We start from the raw sequence: 21,214 nt of genomic DNA, 5'->3' as shown, positions 1-21,214 counted from the left end.
AAACAAATCCACAAAGAACCACAGTGACTCAGGGAATAGAAACAGGCACTGGCACTATTTGTCACTTGACCCTGAAAGGGGAGGCAAGGCCCCAGAGGGGGGCAAAGGAACATATTAAAAAGGGGAGATATTTTTGCTGTTCTCTCTCTTCCACCTCCATCTGCAAACACCACCAAGCAACTGAAACGTTGATCACGGGGGAGGGCCTCTCTGTGGTGAGAATCAGCTGAATATGTAAGGCTGCTGAAAATGTTAAGCTTAGTTTAGAATGTGTTTGGCTTTTGTTTATCTCGATCAAGTCTGATTTGTTTTCCTCTGATTTTTAATCACTTAAAAACTTTCTGTACTTAATAAATGTATTTGTTTGTTTTATCTAAAGCAGTGCATTTGGTTTAAGGTGTGTTAGAGACTCCATTTGGAGTGACAAGGCTGGGGTACATCAATTGCTTTGATAAATTGACGAACCAATGAGCTTGCAGCGTGCAGTGGGCAGCACTGAACATTGTAAGATGGCAGTTCCTATGGTTGCATCTGGGACTGGGGTTGTTGGCTGGGGTCATACCATTGCATAACCCCAGGAGTGGCTGGCTAGAGGTACTTACTCACTGAGCTGGGAGCAATTTGCTTGCTGTTGGCTGTGCATTATCTGCCCAGGAGTGGGAGTTCACACAGCAAGGGAGAGTGAAATGGGCTCCAGGAGTGGGGGATTGGGGTGACACAGTGATTCACCAGTCCAGATTGAAGAGGGGAACATCATAGGGGATCCCTAACAGGGAGGATGCCAGCTCAGTGCAGGGTGGCACTCTGAAGGAGCAGGACTGCAACACGGAGCCCCTTGGCCCCTGGAAGCAGGAATTGCAGACCAGGGAAAAGGTTTGAGAGCCTTGGCCACCTAGGTCCCCTCAGAAAGGAGAAGTGCCAGATTTTTTCTCTTTTTCTGGCTTCCTAAAGACCTCACATTTTTGTGGACTGCAGAAGCATACCAATTTTTTGTTGGGACAAAAAGGGGCTGATGCCTTGAACAAAATAGCTGGAGGGCGAGGCCCAAGACTCTGAGACAGGAGTAGTGTCCACCCTTCCCCTGAGGGGGCGCTAGAGAGGTATACAGCCTGCTAGATAGTGAAATTTGGTTAATAGGGTTCTAAGAGTAGATTTGTTCCAGTACACTGACAATAATCAGGAATGGGAAGTGATGGTATCTTAATACACTTTTGCATAAATCTGGTTTTACTGAGATAACATCTTACATTTGTACAACTTGCACATTCGCCATTCATAGAAACCAGAAAGAGAATCCAACATCTGTATTATAAAGATACTCAAGAATCATAAAAATAGGTGCCAGTAGGCCGCCTTCAATTACTACACTGTAAATCTGCACTTCTGTGCTTCGATTCGATCTATACTTTTATAACTACTGTTAGCAAAGCCTAGTTCTCTTAGCAATGGCTACCTGCAAACATCGTGGGAAGTTTGTGCAAATGGAAGAAAACCGACACAAACAAAGTCAAAATGACAGCAGCTAGGCCATGCAGTCCAGTCAGTGAAAGCGTCAGCAGTGGGTTACACTGAAAGTAGTGAAGAATCCTTGCCAGCAGCTTCCTGAATCCAGCCTGCCAGGGGAACCCTCAGCTTCCATCATTCAGAGTCACCAGATGCTTTTTCTGTGGGGTGAAATGGGCACGGTGTTAATAAAGCAGAGAAGGCCTCTGGTTGGCTGGAATTGTCCTTTAGACATGAAATTGCTCCTAAAATATTGTGTATTTTGCCTCTGAGATAAGCAGTTTTTGGTGTTGAACATTCAGCACCTATAATGAACCCAGGTCAGTCCCCAGTCACCTTTTTAGAATACTGGCAGAATATTAGCTTTTTTCCAGTCCTCTGGGACTTTCCCATTCTTCCAGTATTTGTTAAAAATTAAGATAAATGTTTCAGAGAGCTTCTTGGCCAATTCTTTTAGTACTCTTTGATGCAAAGTCTCTGGCCCTGCAGATTTGAAGACATTTATCTTTAGCAGGTGTTGGTTAACATCCTGCCTAGTTACTGTTGGAATAGAAGGTATGGCATTGTTACTGTAAGATGTGAATGCATCATCCAGCTTCTTTTCAATCTGATATTAGGGGGCCCTTTAATCTCCTAGACAAAGGCATAACAACGTCCAATGGTTGGCAGATGAAGCTAGAAAAATTCAAACCAGCAACAAACAGTGAGGGTGATCAACTACCGGAGCAGATTACCAAAGGGCGAGATAGAATCTCCATCTCACGGACACCTTGCTCTCCCCTCATCTCTCTCTGTAGCACAGAACTCCTGAGGATTGAAATGCTTTAATTTCACCTAAGTGATTGGGCTCAGTAAAGGGGTTACTGGTGTGATTTAATGTCCTGTGCCATACGGGGGTCAGATGAGATGATGAAGGATCCCTTCTGCCCTTAAACTCTGTGAAAGCTGGAGCCTTTAAATCAAGTTTGGGTGTCTCGTCCTAAAAGTTACGCTCTAGTTCAATCACAGTTTATTGGTCTCACTACAGGACTGACTGGGTAATGTTCTCTGGCCTGCACTGTGCACGAGATCAGATTAGATGATCAGAAGATCTCTTTTGTCCTGTGACCGAATGGGGTACAGTTATGAGCGATGGGCTGAAATTTAGGGAAAGGTTAAGCTGAAGACCAGCGCTAACTGCTCTTCTGCCCCCATGCAGTCCAGCAAGGCTCAGTTCCCTCCTGCCTCCTTTTCAGTACCACATGAGGCAATTGGGAGAGCAAGTGAGACAGTGAGGGCTGCAGTGTTGGCAGCACACAGATGACACCCAGCGCTGCTTTCCTTTATATCAACAGGAAACACCACCATCTTCCAGGGTTCTCACTGCCTTTCTGAGCTCAGCCCCTGCAGGAAGAGCAGCTTGTCTGTAGGTGATTCAGGATAAGATGAATGTGATCCTTGTGGGAAAAGAAAAGCACTCCTTCTCTATCACAATCCCAGCCACTGAAGCCAACTGCCACTCTGGTCCACAGCCTGGGGTCCTCTTCAATTTATGTAGCAACAGCAACAAGGAAAAAAATGCTCCCTGCTGTCTGTGGCTGGCCCGATTGTGCCTGGTGTTAGAAAAGGCAGACCTGCTCACAGAGATCTGTGCACTATAACACTTACTCTGGGTATTGTGATTCCTTTTATCTAGGAGGGAAGCCCAACCCTGAGGAAAAAACAGCTTGTTCAAAACACAGCAACCTGGTCCCTCGGCAACACAAGATCCTGGGAACACATCACCCCAACATGCCCATCACTGCACTGGCTCCCCATTGAATTCAAAGCCCAGTTCAAGGGGGTGCTGTCCTGATTTTCAAGGTCCTGCATGGTGCTGTCCCAGCTCCCTGAGAGCTTCCCTGCTGCAACCAGGGCCTCCCCTGACACCAGAGTTCTGCTGGAACACTAGTGCTGGCCAAAACCCAGCAATTCCAGGTTGTGAAAATTGAGGTTTCTAATTTGTTGGGTTCCACCCTAGGCTAGCCAGTGGTCTGGTGCTTAGGGCACTCACGTGGGATGAAAATGACAGAGGTTCAAGTTCCTGACTAGCAACAGCCACTCGAACCAGGGTCTTGCACATCCCAGGTGAGTGCCCTGCCCAGCAAGCTATAGAATCAGCCTCTCTGGATCAATAACGATGTCATTTTAAATATAAAATGGAACAGTCCCAATGGGAGTCAGTGAAAGAGACCGTCTCCATAGCCTAGAGGGTAGAGCACTTACCTGGGATGCGGAAGACCCAAGCCCTTGCTCTTGAGCAGGCTATTCTGGGGTTGGGCTGCAGAAATTCTCCAGAAATTAGATCCTGGACCTGAGAAACTTTCCTAATGAAAGTTAGTCAAATCTATACGTTGCCAATAAATGTGCAGGTTTTAACAGGAAGAAGTTCCTTGAACCTTTTCCATCAGCTCTACTATTAGCCATTGTGGGCAGGCTCATTACCGGAGGAGCCAAATCTTGACTATGGAATGGTTACAAGAAGGCACAGCAATGATCACAAACCTGGCTGTATTTCGAACTAAACTCAAACTCCAGGCTTCCCACAATCCTGTGCTCATTCTCACCAGCTAACTAAAAACCTATCCATTCCCTGGAGGCCAGAGAGGAAGAGAGAGTGTTTGCATCTGTAACTCGTGGGAGGTGTGGTCAGATACTATGGTGATGAGTGCCATGTAAGTGCCTGGCTAGAACGATAGACAGGATAGCAGAAAGAGCGTCCCAGCTAGGAGGCTGTGGAAGAGTGTACCAAGGGAAACTGTGGAAACCTCACCTCTTGGGAGACTCGCTATGACACCAGACAGGACTGCAAGGAGCAATCCTGCACTGGCCTCAGGGCGCGAGCCTACATGGGGCCTAACAGGGCCTTCCTGTTTCCAGAGTGTGTATTTGCCAGTGCGTTGGGTCACACATCTCTGACCAGCGGTGCTAGCATGCCTCATCTTATAGTGAAGAGTTGCCCAGTGAGCAAGCAGGAATCCGTGGGGGAGATGGGAAAATCAAGGGGCAGAACTGGGGGGAAGGATCTATTCAAGGAGGGGTGGCTGAATCTGTTGACTGGGGTTGATCTGGGGAGGAAAAGCCAGGGAATGCTGGGGAGGAGTCTCCACATGGGCCAGTTGTGTGTGTTTCTCTGGGTATGGGATCCATTCTGTACCTTTCACTCCCTTGTTACTCCGTTGTCTCCAAGGTGACAAGTCGAGACCGTCGATCACTCTGCAGTTCACAAAGTCCTCAGGATAGTGGTTAACTTTGAACACGTCCCTAGGCACCTCTCTAATGTGAGTGTTATCACAGAGAACCCGTGCCAACGAGCTGCTGCTCAGAACACGGCGCTGCTGCGGAGTGAAAACCTCAGGATTTTCCCACCAGAACCTGCAAGAAGCAGAAAAGCAGCAGAGTTACAATCTGTGTTTATCCTTCTTGGGTATAAATTTAGTCCTGGGGATCATGATTTTGTTTTGTCTCCATAGATATGAAAAGTAGCCTTGCCTGTGAAAAGGAAATACAAAAGATGGTGTGTTAATTCGGGGACCCATTGCAATCAGCAGCAAAACTCCCACCGTCTGCACTCACCCGGTAGTTTAAAAAAGAATGTATTTGTAATGTTGTTAAATCTCATATAGCCCAAATGCCTTTAAGAGTTCAAAGGAAAGCAAGTCAAGATTCTATGCAGATAAGTTATATTGAAAAATGAAAAGACCTTTAAGATTGCCAAGTCAATGGCTAAAAAGCTTTTGCAGGAATCATAGGTGTTCTCTAGCCTGTGCTGTGCAGGAACTCAGACTAGATTATCACAATGGTCCCTTCTGGCCTTAAAATTTATGAATCTATGGAAAAGTTAGGAAATCCCTGAATTAAGGTTGCCTATGCAACCTTAACTCTGCCCACTTGTACATATGGGCTGTGTTAGAGTTGTTAATTGCATGAACACGTATTGTTGAATCCACAGATGACCCCTGGCTCATTCAGGGCATGGTGCTGAGTGAATGAGGCAGCTGTCCAGTTCTTTCTTGTAACATTGGGCTAGGAGGGCCAGTCGGCCTAGTGGTTGAAGGACTTGATTTCCTGGTCCCTGCTTCTGTGGTCAGGGTGCCTCCATCTTTAAGAGTCTCCATCCATTGCCCTGAGCTCCTTCCTACTGTTGCCCCTGCGATTTGGGGCCTGGCCCCTATAATCCAAGTTCCTGTGGTGGCTGGGTGCTACTAGTGCCCCCTGGTGGACCCTGGGCAGTGTCCTGCTGCAGTCCCAGGTTTCCCCAGGTGGAGCAGCCAAAAGTTTTGGTGGGGTCCGAACCCCCACAAGATCTCTGTGCTTCAATCACCCAGAAAGACAGTGCTGAGCTCCTGCTGGCCGCCTCAGCTGCAGGGTAGTGATCCTTCCCTCTGGTGGGGAGTCAGCTAGCTCCTGCCTCTACACCAGACACCCCCAAACTGAGCCAGGCTCCCTCCTTTTATCCCCTCTCCAGGTCTGGCATTGTCTGCAGGATAACAGGGCTCTCGTTAACCCCCGCCATGCTGGTGGGCGGTTACTCTGCTTCACCACATTTGTATCTTTTCCATTCGTTGTGCAGCCCTGCCTTGTTCAGGGCACAGCACCCCTGCAGACAGGACAGTGTTTGCAGGGAGCAGTTATCTCCCGGTTACTGACAGACCCGCTGGAGCTATGATCTGACTGGGCTGGTGAGCACCTGGAGGCAGTGAAGGCACTGTCGCGGGTGGAGTGGTGCACCCTAGGAGCTGCCTCTCCTCTTCGCTCTGTGAGGCAGGGGTACGGCGTTCTCAGAGTTGCTGCCGCCCAAGCACTCTCCATGAGGGAGGGGGAATCCTGCCCATGCCATTAGCGCAGCTTCTGCTGCTGGAGGGGGGCAGGTGGTGTAGGGAGGTGAGCTGGCTTGGTCTGTATACTGCTGGGGGCCTTTTTGGGACCCCTGTTTCTCTGCAGTGCTATATATGCTATTATAGGGGTCATCTGAGGAGATGGGGGATGGGACACTCCCCCCCCCCCAGCTCTTGGGGGGGATGACAGCAATTTATCCCCCCCCAATCAAGCCTGTGGCAGAGGGGACAAGGGAGGGAGGGCAGGAAGCTGGCTCAGCTGAGGTCCATTATACACCTCGTTTGATTACTCGTTACTCTGCCAGGCTGAGATTCACCATGCTTGGTCTCGACCTCAAGCTGGATTTTCCCTCTGTGTTTCAGCAGAAATGGTTCAGCTCTCCTGGCGAACACGGGGAGGGGAAAGAAGTAGTTTTGCCCACATTAGTCGATTTTTCCTTCCATTTCTTTGAAGATGTCCTGTGCTCCCAGGAGATGGCACACAGACTTGAAATTTAGGAGGAGGAACAAACACTTGTAAATTATGGTCTTAATAGCTCTGCTTCCATCTCTAACAAGGGAACAATAACGCCTTCCTACCTCAGTGCGATGTTGTGAAGATACATTATTTTACAGTTGTGGGGCTCTTGGGTACTCCAGTAGGTGCCATGGAACTGCCCATGAAGAAATTTCTAATTCTCTATTCACTGCAAGTTTTGAATGATGTGAGGTGAATAAGGCAGGGGCCACACATTGAACGATAAGGATTAAAAGGAATATTGAACAGTTGCCTCATTCCTGGAGCACGATCTGTCCTGGTACTGACTGATGTGGTTTTTTCCCCCAGAATGTGATATACCTTGACTTTAGCAAAGCTTTTGATACTGTCTCACACAGTATTCTTATCAGCAAGTTAAAGAAGTATGGGTTGGATGAATGGACTATAAAATGGATAGAGAACTGGCTGCTAGATCATAGGGCTCAACGAGTAGTGATCAATGGCTCCATGTCTAGCTGGCAACCGGTCACAAGTGGAGTTCCCCAGGGGTCGGTCCTGGGGCCAGTTTTGTTCAACATCTTCATTAATGATCTGGAGGATGGGGTAGATTGCACCCTCAGCAAGTTTGCGGATGAGACTAAGCTGGGGGGAGTGGTAGATACCCTGCAAGGTAGGGATAGGATACAGAGTGACCTAAACAAATTGGAGGATTGGGCCAAAAGAAATCTAATGAGGTTCAACAAAGAAAAGTGCAGAGTCCTCCACTTAGGAAGGAAGAATCCCATGCACAGCTATAGACTGGGGACCGACGAGCTGGGCAGCAGCTCTGCAGAAAAGGACCTGGGGGTAACAGTGGATAAAAAGCTGAATATGAGTCAGCAGTGTGCCCTGGTTGTCAAGAAGGCTAATAGCATATTGGGCCGCATTAGGAGGGGCATTGCCAGCAGGTCACGGGAAGTGATTATTCCCCTCTATTCGGCATTGGTGAGGCCGCATTTAGAATATTGTGTCCAGTTTTGGGCCCCCCACGACAAAAAGGATGTGGACAAGTTGGAGAGAGTCCAGCGGAGGGCAACAAAAATGATTAGGGGGCTGGAGCACAGGACTTATGAGGAGAGGCTGAGGGAACTGGGCTTGTTTAGTCTGCAGAAGAGAAGAGTGAGGGGGGATTTGATAGCGGCCTTTAACTACCTGAAAGGGGGTTCCAGGGAGGATGGGGCTAGGCTGTTCTCGGTGGTGGCACATGACAGAACAAGGAGCAACGGTCTCAAGTTGCAGTTGGGGAGGTCTAGGTTGGACATTAGGAAAAAGTTTTTCACTAGGAGGGTGGTGAAGCACTGGAATGGGTTACGTAGGGAGGTGATGGAATCTCCATCCTTAGAGGTTTTTAAACTGAGGCTTGACAAAGCCCTGGCTGGGATGATATAGCTGAGGTTGGTCCTGCTTTGAGCAGGGGGTTGGACTAGATACCTCCTGAGGTCCCTTCCAACTCTAATATTCTATGATTCTATGATTCTAACCCCTACTATATGCAGTCGTAATTAAAAAGGCTATGTTAAAATGCATATGCGCAAGGTACTGAATTAAGATTGCTGGCAGCCTTAATTCTGGTATTTCATAACTTCTGTGTACTTGACTTTGCAAACTACATAACATTCTTTTAATGTGGTTGTTTTGCATGGCATAAATTATGGGAGAATGGTGGTAACATCATTGTTAACAGGAAAACTCTCCTGCAACCTTAACAGTCAAATTAAACCTGCATTTTAAAGAAATGTTTTAAAGTTGGCAATGCACGAATCAGAAATTAAAACTGACATTGTATTTGCATTTTTATGTGGGTTTGAAGCAGCCTGTATTCATACACACAGGATAATGACACTTCAGAAATTACCACCTTTAAAAGAGATTTAAGGGGGTGTTTCACCTTTCTTCCCTCTACAAACCCTCTATAAACTAGCCATGCATCAGCGAGTGGAGCTGCCTGGCCACGTAGGGGTTAATTAACTGCCCTTCACAAAGGGGCGTCCCCTTAATAATTTACATTTAATAAATGAAACTCCGATATGGAGTCCTGAAGCCTGTAGCACCAAACAAGCCCATCAGTGAGGGAAAGGAACAGCACAGGGCACTAACCGCCATTTGTTCTTTTGTAAATAAAATGGAAGTGGAGATTTCCTTTCCGCTCAGCTTACCTGTCCCCATCTCGCAATTTCCTGAACTGAGATCCAATGATGCAAGCCAGGAGAGGCCCCACTCTGCCATTGGGAACAAACGGCTCCGAGAGGGCCCCGATCCAGATGTCGATATTCGCTGGGGTCCCGTACAGGTCTATGAACTTCTTGGCCAGCTCAGGATTCCTCAGCACTGCAGAGAGCTCAGCTAAGTTGCGAGGTTGTGAGAGCCCACAAAACCGTCTCCAGGCGTTATACCCTGCAGAACCAGAGCAGAGCAGTCAATACCTCCATCTGCCTCCCGTCTGTGCTAGTATCTCCCCATTTGTAGCCCATTCTCCGTGTGCAGCCGGCTTTGCCATTGCCCACTAGTAACATTTGCCTTCTCCAGGACTTTAAACAATATTTCAGCAGATGTTGATGTGTCATCTAGAATCAGACATTGAATTAACAAAGGACATTGTCTTCACAACTGTAAGTGGTAGTTAAAGCTGATTTAGAAAGTTCAGTGTCCTACTAACTTGATAACTGTCTGGCACTGGGAGTGGATGCATCAATTAGGAATGTAACACAGTTCCTGCTGTCAATCCCTGTTTGGAGATGTGTGTAACTTTTGCAAGTGTCACCTGGGGGCTGTTTTTTCCAAGAAGTAGACTGTGTCCATAAGACAGAATCCTTGGTGAGGGGCAGTGTGTTGCTGGGTGCCCCCAGGAGCGGTGCTTCCCCCTGGTCTGCCGGAGGCGGTGACTCCTCCTGCTGTGCCAGCCCAATTACTCTGAGGGCTGGGTGGCGTAAGCAGATGAGTAGCACCCTTTCCTCCAGTGCACCAGACCCACTGCTTAATTTGTAATGAAAGAGGTGCCGGGCTCAAGCAATTTTTTTTACAGCCATCACTGATGCAGGAAGCCTAGAGGTGCCAGGGCTGAGCACTGGCAAGCCCTGGCACAAAGGAAGCAGTGACCAGACCCAAACTTTGCAAGATGTGGGGGAGTAAAGGCTGGTTGAAAATCAAATCCTTCATTCAGGCCAGTAACCTGGACGTCGACTTCGACTTGGACTTCTTTCTAGGTCCTCGCAGCTGGGCTATGCCTAAATCTTGCTGATTCTTCCTGCAAGGCTAGTTCTCCTAGCTCAATGATTTATCCACGTCACTCCTCTCTTTAGATCCCTCACATGCCTCGCCTGTCTCCTGCCATGCCATCCCGCCTCTCAGCCTGGCTCTCTGACAACCCTCATCACTCAGGCCTGCAGCATGGGGGCTATTTCTGACTCCACCCTCCCCTTGCTGCCCATCTAGGTCATTTCCAACTCTGCTGCTTCCTCCTCAGCATCTCCAAGATCCCTTCTTTTCTTTCCATTCCCACAACCACATGTCTTGATTGCTAGCACCCCCTTGATTGCTGCACCAGCCTCTATCTGGCCACCTGGACACACACTTTCCACTCTGCCCCATCCAGAATCCCGCAATAGAGCCACCTTCCTTCTCCTTCAATCTTATCATGTCCCTCCCCTGACTCTCATCACCTCTGACCTCAGATTTAAGCCTCTGGCCACCTCTTCCAAGTCTCTATACAGCTCTGCTCCTCTCTGCTTAGCCTCCCTTTCCAAGCGTTGCATTGCCCCCATCTTCTCTACTCTGCCAGGGACCCACTGCCATCTGCTGATTTTTCACACTCTCTAACAACCAATCACCTCCAAGCTCCTCCCCCACATCTCTCCTCCCCATCTATGGGCTTCCCAAGCTCATCCAAAAGGTTCCACACTATCCATATTTAAATCTCTCTTAAAAGTCTTTTGGTGAATGTTGATCATCAGAACAGGAGATCCTCTTTGTTGTTCTTCCTCCTTGACATCTGTCTGTCCAGCCTTCCTTAGCTCCTCAGGGCAGGGCTGTCCTTCCTTGGTTGTCTAGAAAAAGCCTAGCACGTTGTGGGAGCGACCACAAACAATGAATAAAGAACAATATTACTGCCTGTGGGATGCAGTCTTGTGCTTACGTACCTGGAAGACCATGATCTCTTCCCCGTTGCATGTTTAAGGCTGCTAGATCCAATCCAATTACTTCTAACTGTTCAAAAAGCCGCTCCTGGAGTTCTTCAACCATCATTTGGTTCTGTTTCATCAGTTTTGCATGGTCAACCAGCAGACCACGGAGAAGTGGGTCGATGCCACCTGCAATAAATGTCAAGTCCAGAAAGAAACAATGTCACCTGAAATGCTTTGCACTCTGATGGTTGGGAGGTCCTTCCTAGCTAACAGTATGCACCGTCTTCCCCCTAAGGAACCAGAGTAGTTTGTAAGAATGTCTGCAGACACAGAGGCCTGTTGTCCAATAATAACATGAGCTGCTCAAAGGAAGCCAAGCCGTTTTAGTAAACAAACTATATAGGAAGAACCAGGCTGGGTTCTCCTTCAGGAAAAAAGGAACTTTGAATTTTTACCTCACAGCAAGAAAACAGGAGCTGGAGAAGACCTTTCAGGTTTTGCCCTGTCTGGGCAATGCGTGTTTTGTTCCTGGGGAAAATTTCATTGAAATTTGTCTTCAGAAGTTTTCAGGTTTTCATCAAAAACTCGAAAATCAAAATTTTGGGGCCAACAGTGGCAAAAAAATTAAAAATACCTGGTTTTCAGCTGAAATGTTCTGGTTTTCAAGTTTTCAACAACAATCCAAAAATGTTGTTGAAAGTGGGGGTTTTCTTTGGAAATTTCCATTTTGACAAAAAAGCCCTCATTCATTGAAAAAGGATGTCTCAAATGAAAAATTTCACCATGCTCTACTTGTAGGCGATCCATGCCAGGTCTTCCTCATGGAGATGGGTTTTGTTTTACAGTTCCTTTTGTTCTGTCTAGTTTTAAAATGTTCTCCCCAATGTTTTTAAAGTAATCCACTGCTTCCCTTGGACTTGACTTCCCTTGACTGATAGTCAGTTTAAATTTTCCTTTTCCTAGCTTTGTGTCATTACTCTTAATTACACATCCTGAAACACAATGAACAATCCTTCTCCATCCATGGTGTAATGCAGTGCTAAACTGTATCATGCTGTTCCCAATTTGATATGAATATGGTCACCAGGTTCTAAACCTGGCAGCTTTCTGAGTGATGTCTGTTCTAAAAGTGTTCATAAGCCTTTTTATCTTTATTTGTCTACTCTCTTCTTGTCTGGCCACTTTGGAAATAGGTTGTTTTCCAAAGTTGGAACAGTAGATATGAGTTGTCTTCCCATCAGGATTTGTGCTGGACTACATCCAGTAGCCGTGATTGGTGTTGATCTGTAACTCATGTAAGCAGGGTCTGAATGAGCTCTTCCCTGCCGAACTATCTGGGAAAAGGCATCAGGACCAGACTGTATTTACATGAACACACCCACTCTGCACAGGTACTCCATAGACAGAACTGTGTTGTAGAACTACTCAACTTTGGCTGTTGTTGGGTTACAAATCACTTTACAAATTCTCTTAACTTGAATGCAGGTGTAATGAAATGTTATCTTTGTTGTCTGAGTAAAGGGCAGCAGACCTGTGCTCAGCCCATCCTGATTGAGAGGATTGTAGAGATATGCTTGTAGAAGATTGTGATTTCGAGACACTCCCTCGCATGGGACAGTGTTGTGTGAATTGGGAAACGTGCCCTACATCAGCTTTAACATGGCTGCTCCCAGCTGCACACCTGGAATCACTCCTGTCAGTGATATTAAAGTTCTATTCCTTTCTCATTCAATAGTGTGGTCTTTAATTAACCCTCAAGATCATTACAGGGATCACCCTCAATTGAACTGAGCTTGCTAAGCAAGGGGTTCGAATGCCAGGCCCCTGTGGAAGAGAGAAGAGGTGGGGACAGGTGTTCCTGCCTGGAGGCGTGGCTCAGCCTGAGAGTCCTAGGCATGGTTTAACTGGCCCCTCCTCACTGTTCAAAGATAGAACTAATTAAGGCGCTATTAGGAGTCCTTGTTTTGTTAAGTGATCACTGGAACTGAAATTATTTGTTGTGGGACAGCTATTTCTGCCCATCCTGCTTCAGCAATGAAGTTCCCCACCAAGAGGTGACAATCACTCTGAGCTGGGTGGGACCGATCAGCAGAGGTCACAGTAGAGAAGCAGGTGGCAGCAGAAGGTGACGGTGTGCATCGGTGACGGCTGGCAGGACGGCCAGCAGAGCAGGGAGTGGCTGACAAGGTGAACAGGGCAATGGGCGGCCTCTGTCCCCCTCCAACCAGGGTACAAAGTGAACTCTGCAGCTGCATCTCTGAACTCTGGATCTACACTGACTAAGGACAACACCTGTGAGTGGGGTGCTGTGAGGGGAGGGGCACATTAAAGGAACTTCTGATTGATGGACTTATGAAACGGAGGCAAATGGAAACTGCCCAGTGTACTCTGGGGCAGGTGAATCCTGCTTGTGGCATTTTCCTAAGTTAATGCTGGGTTTCTTTTATTAAAAGTTTCTTTCCTATACTGAGTTTTTGTGCTGCCAAGTGGGGAAGTATTGCCTCTAGAGGTGCCCAAAAGGTGATGTGCAATTGTCCCAGGTTACTAGGTGGAGGCTCGAGCTAGTTTTGTATTGTACTGTCAAAAAGAAGTCCCTAGATATTGAACCCAGCCCATGTTGCTGCCAACTCTGACTGGCAGGAGGGCTGCACTCAGAAGAGCAAAGAATGGCTCTTCCTGCTCTAGGATTTTCTTGGCGGTCTGTACAACTCTCTCAGCCTTTCCAGTCACTTGTGAGTGACGTGAGCTGCTAGGAATAGGATTTGGATATCCCGGATATTTGGAGTTTAGACCTGTCGGTGATAAGCTGTTGTTTAATTTCTAACAAGCTATACAATCCTTATAATGCTGCATCACTCAGGCTAGATCTACAAAGGGACTTTGGCCTCTAATTTCCACTCTCTATGCCTGAATCCAACATTTAGTCAGCACTGAGATCCTTAAAACCCCTGCTCCACTGCTGCCTAACTTTGTAGACCCCTAAATTCCCTTGATGCCTAAATTTCCACTGATAAAATCCGCTAGATGCCTTCATTTCTGCCAGTGGGCATGCACAAAGCCTCCTGAATCCTGATGCCACTGTGCTGCTCAATAACCTAGCACACACCTAAGCCCCAGCAGGATTTATAAGCTAGGTGTTCCCCTACCAGGCTTGATCCCATTTGGGTCCTGTGCAGAAGGCAGTCAGCAATAAGGACAGTGAGAATTAGACTGGCTGAGGAGCATGCTCCCTGGTTAGCAGGCTATCCAGCTGGATGGGGGGAGAGCTGTTTTCAAAACCCCACTCTGCTTGATTCGAAGCAAGGACTTCAACTCAAAATCTCCTACATCCCAGGTAAGTGCCCTAACTTCTAGACTATTGGTTAACCTGAGGGTACGGATGTCCCAATTGCTCCTGTTGAAGCTGTTCTATTTGATATTAAAACTGAAATATTCATTGGGCCAGAGAGAGAAAGCTAGAGATAGCCAGGTGGCTATGGCCTTTGCGAGCCACGTTCCAGCCCTTGCTCCAATGACTATTTACTTATTCACACGTAGTCAGTTCCCCCATATTAAACTTTGGCTAATTTAGTTTAAGATTTTAGTGAATGAGTCATATTTAGTTCTGACATTTTCAAATATATTGATTTAAATTAGAACACAGAATACAAAGTGTGCAGTGCTCACTTTATATTATTATTTTTTTACAAATATTTGCCCTTAAAATGATAAAAAATATGTATTATTTTTCAATTCAACTCACACAAGTACTGTAGTGCAATCTCTTTATCATGAAAGTGCAACTTAGAAATGTAGAATTTTTTTTCCATAACTGAACTCAAAAATAAAACAATGTAAAATTTTAGCGCCTACAAGTTCACTCAGTCCTACTTCTTGTGCAGTCAATCACTAAGACAAAGACGTTTGTTTAAATTTACAGGAGATAATGCTGTTCACTTTCTGATTTACATTGTCACCTGACAGTGAGAACAGGCATTTGCATGGCACTGTTGTAGCCAGAATTGCAAGGTATTTACTTGCCAGAGATGCCCCTTCATGCTTCGGCCACCATTCCAGAGGACATGCGTCCATGCTTATGACAAGTTCTGCTTGATAATGATCCAAAGCAGTGCGGACTGACACGTTCATTTTCATCGTCTGAGTCAGAAGGTTGATTTCCTTTTTTGGTGGTTCAGGTTCTGTAGTTTCCGCATCGGAGCATTGCTCTTTTGAGACTTCTGACAGCATCTTCTATACCTCATCCCTTGCAGATTTTGGAACTCACTTCAGATTCTTAAACTTTGGGTCAAGTGCTGTAACTATCTTTAGAAATCTCTTATTTCTTTGTGTTTTATCAAATCTGCAGTTAAAGTGTTCTTAAAACGAACTACGTATGCTGGGCTGTCATCCGAGACTGCCATAACACAAAGTATATGGCATAATGTGTGAAAAAACCATGGAGCGGGAGACCTACAGTTCTCTCCCAAGGAGTTCAGTCACAAACCTGCAGGGCTCAAGTAGTGTCCTAGCTTTTGCAGTTTTTCAAAATCCTTATCCGTTGGCACTGATAGATTAGCTCTTCAAAAGCATAATGTGGCTGTGATAGCGGCTTTTTTGCAAAGCAGGCGCTGAACTATACCCAATGTGGAATTCCGTCTGGCTGAAATATAATTGTACAAGAGGTTCTTGAGGTAGCTTGTTGTATTTCTAACTCTGTACTGTTACCTGGACTGTGTTTGAAATGGCCCACAGATTTTCTACATTTTGCCAGCATGTTTTCAAAACCGCCAACACTGAACGCTACTGTAATGGATTGCTGCAGACGATGAGTGATGCACATCATGTGTTCAAAGGCAAACGACTGCCTACTGCTATCATATTATGCGTACTGTCAATATTAATTTTTGTTACCTTTTCTTGAATGTTCCATTCTTTTGCATCATCCAAGAAACATTCTGCCCATGCTTCAGCATAATGTCTCTCTAAACAAACTGGAGGATTGGGCCAAAAGAAATCTAATGAGGTTCAACAAAGAAAAGTGCAGAGTCCTCCACTTAGGAAGAAAGAATCCCATGCACAGCTATAGACTGGGGACCGACGAGCTGGGCAGCAGCTCTGCAGAAAAGGACCTGGGGGTAACGGTGGATAAAAAGCTGGATATGAGTCAGCAGTGTGCCCTGGTTGTCAAGAAGGCCAATGGCATATTGGGCTGCATTAGGAGGGGCATTGCTAGCAGGTCACGGGAAGTGATTATTCCCCTCTATTCGGCATTGGTGAGGCCGCATTTAGAATATTGTGTCCAGTTTTGGGCCCCCCAATACAAAAAGGATGTGGACAAGTTGGAGAGAGTCCAGCGGAGGGCAACAAAAATGATTAGGGGGCTGGAGCACAGGACTTATGAGGAGAGGCTGAGGGAACTGGGCTTGTTTAGTCTGCAAAAGAGAAGAGTGAGGGGGGATTTGATAGCGGCCTTTAACTACCTGAAAGGGGGTTCTAGGGAGGATGGGGCTAGGCTGTTCTCGGTGGTGGCAGATGACAGAACAAGGAGCAACGGTCTCAAGTTGCAGGGAGGGAGGTCTAGGTTGGACATTAGGAAAAAGTTTTTTACTAGGAGGGTGGTGAAGCACTGGAATGGGTTACCTAGGGAGGTGGTGGAATCTCCATCCTTAGAGGTTTTTAAGCTGCGGCTTGACAAAGCCCTGGTTGGGATGATATAGCAGAGGTTAGTCCTGCTTTGAGCAGGGGTTGGACTAGATGACCTCCTGAGGTCCCTTCCAACTCTAATATTCTATGATTCTATGATTCTATGATAATGCATTACTGTTAAAGCAAACAACTTCAGTGTCCATGTAGCATCAGTCAGGTGTGCTGTGACTCCAAGATAGCTGTGCAGGGATGTTCAGTGGTCACCAGTCAAAGCAACAGTCGCTCCAACTTCATAGTCTTTTCATTTTATATAGATCATGTGTTCATGATGCAATGGATCCTCGGGAGGGCAAAGTGTATGACTGATTGGAAGATGCAATTTGAATTACATCTCTTAACCGGTGTCGTCTACAATGTTGAGTGGTCTGCAGTCCATAGCTATCCACTTTGCAATAGCATTGGTTAAACTCTTGTACTTTCTTTGATCCAGGGGCTTGTAGCAGTCCTGAAACTCTGAAAGTGTACTGGGCTGTGGCTGAAGGGATTCATTTGCTGTCGGTGGGTTATCTATAGCCCAAGAACCGGAGGCGAAAGCATGTTTAGTGCACAGGTAGTACTGCAGACTTGAAGTACTTCGATGGTGTTGGAACTCAGCCTTACAACAGCTACAGATAACCATTTTTTTCCCAGAGAAATATCCAGAAGTTTCTTAAAAATAAATTTCTTATTCAAAAGATCTGAAATTTTGCTGCTTTGTTTCATAAACTTTTTGTGATATTTAACCACTCCAGATCATGAGAACACAGTAGAAGTGTGCCAATGTCCGCCAAGCGATGAAGTACAGTAAGTGAAGAGGGTCAAAAGAGAGGTGTGGAATTAACACTCCTTTTTTAAAAAATACATTAATTTGTTTTGCATTAATCACTTGCATTAATTATGATTGACAGCCTTAAAATAATAATTCTACATCTGTAAGTTGCTCTTTCATGATAAAGAGATTTCACTACAGTGCTTGTATGAGGTGAATTGAAAAATAGTATTTCTTTTATCTTTTTTACAGTGCAAATATTTGTAATAAAAATATGATCAAGTAAAGCACTGTACACTTTGAATACCATGTTGTAATTGAAATCAGTATATTTGAAACAGTAGAAAAACATCAAAAATATTTATAATAAGTTTAAATTGATATTCTCTTGTTTAACAATGTGATTAAAACTGTGATTAATTGCTATTATATTTTAATCTAGTTAATTTGTTTAGTGTTAATTGCTTGAGTTTAACTGTGATTATTGATAACCCTACTAATAATGTATAATAATAATCTATAATAAATAATTAACAATACTTAGTCCTGCCATAAATGCAGGGGACTAGATAACCTCTCGAGGTCCTGTCCAGTCCTATGATTCTATGATTCTATCCCTATGGCCAGATAATTACAGTTTGATGAAAATTGCTTGTTTGCTGGAATTTAGAAAATGATTTAATAACTGAAAACGTGTCCTGATGCATAGAAAAATATAATCAGATGTAACGAGTGTAGCGTGGCGCTTGGTGGGAGATCTGCCCGGCACCCCTGGGTCCGGCGCTTCCCTCAGCAGTCAGCCCTCATCATAGCCTATAGCCCCAGCTGGGCCCATGGGGTCCTCACCCCATTCTCTGGGGAGAGCTTTGGCCATCTCAGCTGTGGCCAGTGGGGGGTGTCCAAGCCTGCCTATACTTCGGACACCAGCCCAGGGACCCTGATGGGAGCAGCCTCCTGCTGCTGGAGTGTCTAAACTGTTAGGCATTTCCCTGGGCTGCTTCCCCACACTGCCCTTCCCAGGCTTTAGTAGCCACCTCCCTGATAGTGGCAGTTTCCCCTGCCGTGGTTCTGTCCCCCTCGTCCGCTCCTGCTTCTGGTTGTCATTCTGCTTCCTTCCGCTCACAGCTCCAAACTCTCACAGGGGCAAGAGCTTTTAATAGGTCTTGGGTGGGCCCCTAATTAGCCCCAGGTGGTCTCATTAGCCTAAGGTTATCCCTTCCCAGCTGGCTGGGAACAGGGCTCTGACCAATCGGAGGCTTACATACCTGCCCTCAGTGACTCTCTCATAGCCACTTGGCCATACCTTATCACACGAGCTTTAGGCTCTGATTCCGCAATGTACTTAAGCATGTGCTTACCTCGAAGCATGTGCTTAAGTCCCAGTGAACTCATCTGCTTAAGTACATTGCTAAATCTCTACTTGCTGTCAAAGCAGGACTACAGGCAGAGCTGGCAAAGCACGCTTACCTTCCATTACAATCCTCCAGGAAGCACTGAATGTAAGGTGAAGAGGGACCCGGGAATACAGACTCGAAGGCTGAAAATGTTCATCTAAACGGGTCACAAAAGGCTGTATTGAACCATGACCAAACCGAAAAGCCAGGGAGAACACATTTGCCACGGTGGGATCCACAGACTCATCATAGCCCTCGTAGCATGGTATTTGCTTCTCAGTCTCATCTCCAAGCAGAAGTGGCAGGTAGTCTCTATATGTTATTACCTGAAAGGGAATACAGACTGAGTTAGCAGCTCATATGCACTCCTTCTAAAGGAAAAACAGTCACTTTCTAATGTTATCAGTAGGCTTGGTCAAAAATTCTGTGTCAAAATGCAAGACATCAGTAATGCAGTCAGGAAGGTAAAAGACAATAAGAAGGAACTTTTAAATATGTAAGGCATAAAAACAATTCCAGCAAAGGCATTGTTCTGTTATTAGGTGTGGATGGCAAAACTCAATAATGAAGCAGAAGGAGCAGAAGTCTTCAATAAATATTTCTGTTCCATGTTTAGAAAGGAGCAGGAGGAAGTATTCATAGCCACAGCGATAATTTAACACTTTCTATTCCATCAGTAACTAGGGATTAGGCCAAAGAGCAACTGCTGAAGTTACATGTTTTCAATCTGCAGGACTGGATAACTTTCCCCCGAGAGAATTAAAAGGATTGGCCATGGAGCTCTCTGAACCACTGATGTTGAAGTTCCAGATGACCAGAGAAAATCAAATGTTCTGATCTTCAAAAAGGGTGAATAGAAAGGGCCAGATAACTGAGGGGCTTGGATAGTGCCTGTGCCTTGTGTTGGCCTCTGCACAGGCCTGAACTTCACTCACAGACATCATGGCTGAGATACGAACTTTCCTTTCCATCTGGGAGTGCCTTATCCTGTAAAGCTGTCCAAGAGGGTTCCTTGATAAGAGATTAAAGTCCAGGACCTCCATGATAGAATTCTCAGAAGGGGTCAACAAACATGGAGAAGTGCGATCTCGTGGATATAGTGTACTTGGACTTTCAGAAAGCCTTTGACAAGGTCCCTGTCCAAAGGCTCTTAAGCAAAGAAAGCTGTCATGGGATAAGAGGGAAGGTCCCCTCATGGATCAGTAAGTAATTAAAAGACAGGAAACAAAGGATAGGAATAAATGGTCAGTTTTCAGAATGGAGAGAGGTAAATAGTGTCCCTCAGGGGTCTCTGCTGGGACCAGTGCTGTTCAACATATTCATAAATTACCTGGAAAAAGGGATAAACAGTGAGGTGGCAAAGTTTGTAGATGATACAAAATTACTCAAAATAGTTAAGTCCAAAGCAGACTATGAAGAGTTACAGAGGGATCTCACAAAACTGGGTGACTGGGCAACTAAATGGCAGATGAAATTCAATGCTAATAAGTGCAAAGGAACGCCCATTGGAAAACAATCCCAACTATGCATACAACATGATGGGTTCTAAATTAGCTGTTACCACTCAGGAAAGAGATCTTGGAGGCAGTCTTAAGTAGGTGGCCTTGAAGGATGACTGAGGGGGACTACAGGTGCAATTACCCTGAAACTGCAACAACCTGTTCCTCTTCTTGTTCTCACTCTGCAGTACTGTTCCTGAGGGAGGGATATTCTTGATACTTTTGGCAGGCAGGGCTTTTTCCACTCTTTTCTGGGACAGTTTAGTAGAAGGAGGATATGGAACATGGAGAAGGAGCTGTGAACAGAAGAGAAGAAAACAGAGGGAACCGTCTGAGAGGAGCTACGGTGACTGCTGTATTGGGGAGCTGTGTTGTAAGCTAGTGTGGTGAATATATGAGTGTCTGTCTGCTGTGACCATTTGTATGACTGGTGCTAGTAGCAGGAACTGTTTGACTGTGTGTTTGTTTGTTGGAAAAGCATGACTTGGGAATGCTTTGTTCCAGTAAATACAACATCTGAAGAGGACCTTAGAAGGAAGACAATAGGGATAGTGTGTGCACAAGAAGTGCCATGTTTTCTTTTTCCCAGGGGATAGAAGTGACTTAGTTTGTACGAAGTGCAAGCTGGTCTCCATATTGGAAGAGAAGGTTTTAACCTAGAGACTAGAGACTTAAATATCAACCCTGCGTTGCATCTGAGAAAATGAAGACTTTCTGGATAGAAGTCAGGATTTGATTCTGCAGGCACAGCATGCTGAAGAATCAGAGAGGGCAGTGCAGGGGGGACTAAAGAACAGGGAAGAAAATTGGCAGCATGTGACCTCCTGAAGAAAGAGGAGATATCCCCAATGCAGATAGATGTAAGCAATGGTTTTCAGGCTCTCTGCACAG

At 45.8% G+C, this 21,214-nt stretch overlaps 1 protein-coding gene and 1 pseudogene across 1 annotated transcript in view; both read right to left on the bottom strand.

Annotated features, from left to right (window-relative positions):
• Positions 1–1,271: 1,271 nt before the first annotated feature.
• LOC137146399 (myeloperoxidase-like) overlaps positions 1,272–21,214 on the bottom strand; it is a 50,692-nt gene continuing 30,749 nt past the window's right edge. The window contains exons 10-14 of the mRNA XM_067537656.1: positions 18,898–19,150; positions 11,013–11,183; positions 9,033–9,270; positions 4,679–4,896; positions 1,272–1,664 (exon numbers count right to left, since the gene is read on the bottom strand). Of these exons, the coding sequence (XP_067393757.1) occupies positions 1,639–1,664; positions 4,679–4,896; positions 9,033–9,270; positions 11,013–11,183; positions 18,898–19,150 (906 nt within the window). The 3' untranslated portion in view covers positions 1,272–1,638. The remainder of the gene's footprint in view (positions 1,665–4,678; positions 4,897–9,032; positions 9,271–11,012; positions 11,184–18,897; positions 19,151–21,214) is intronic.
• Positions 14,864–17,384, bottom strand: LOC137146400 (E3 SUMO-protein ligase ZBED1-like; annotated as a pseudogene).

This window comes from Emydura macquarii, unplaced genomic scaffold, assembly GCF_026122565.2.
Source record: "Emydura macquarii macquarii isolate MOO-44397 ecotype Brisbane River unplaced genomic scaffold, CSIRO-AGI_Emac_v2 contig_450, whole genome shotgun sequence".
Lineage (NCBI taxonomy): Eukaryota > Metazoa > Chordata > Testudines > Chelidae > Emydura > Emydura macquarii.
Note: the sequence above shows the minus strand (reverse complement) of the source record. Positions and strands in the feature narration are given on the sequence as shown.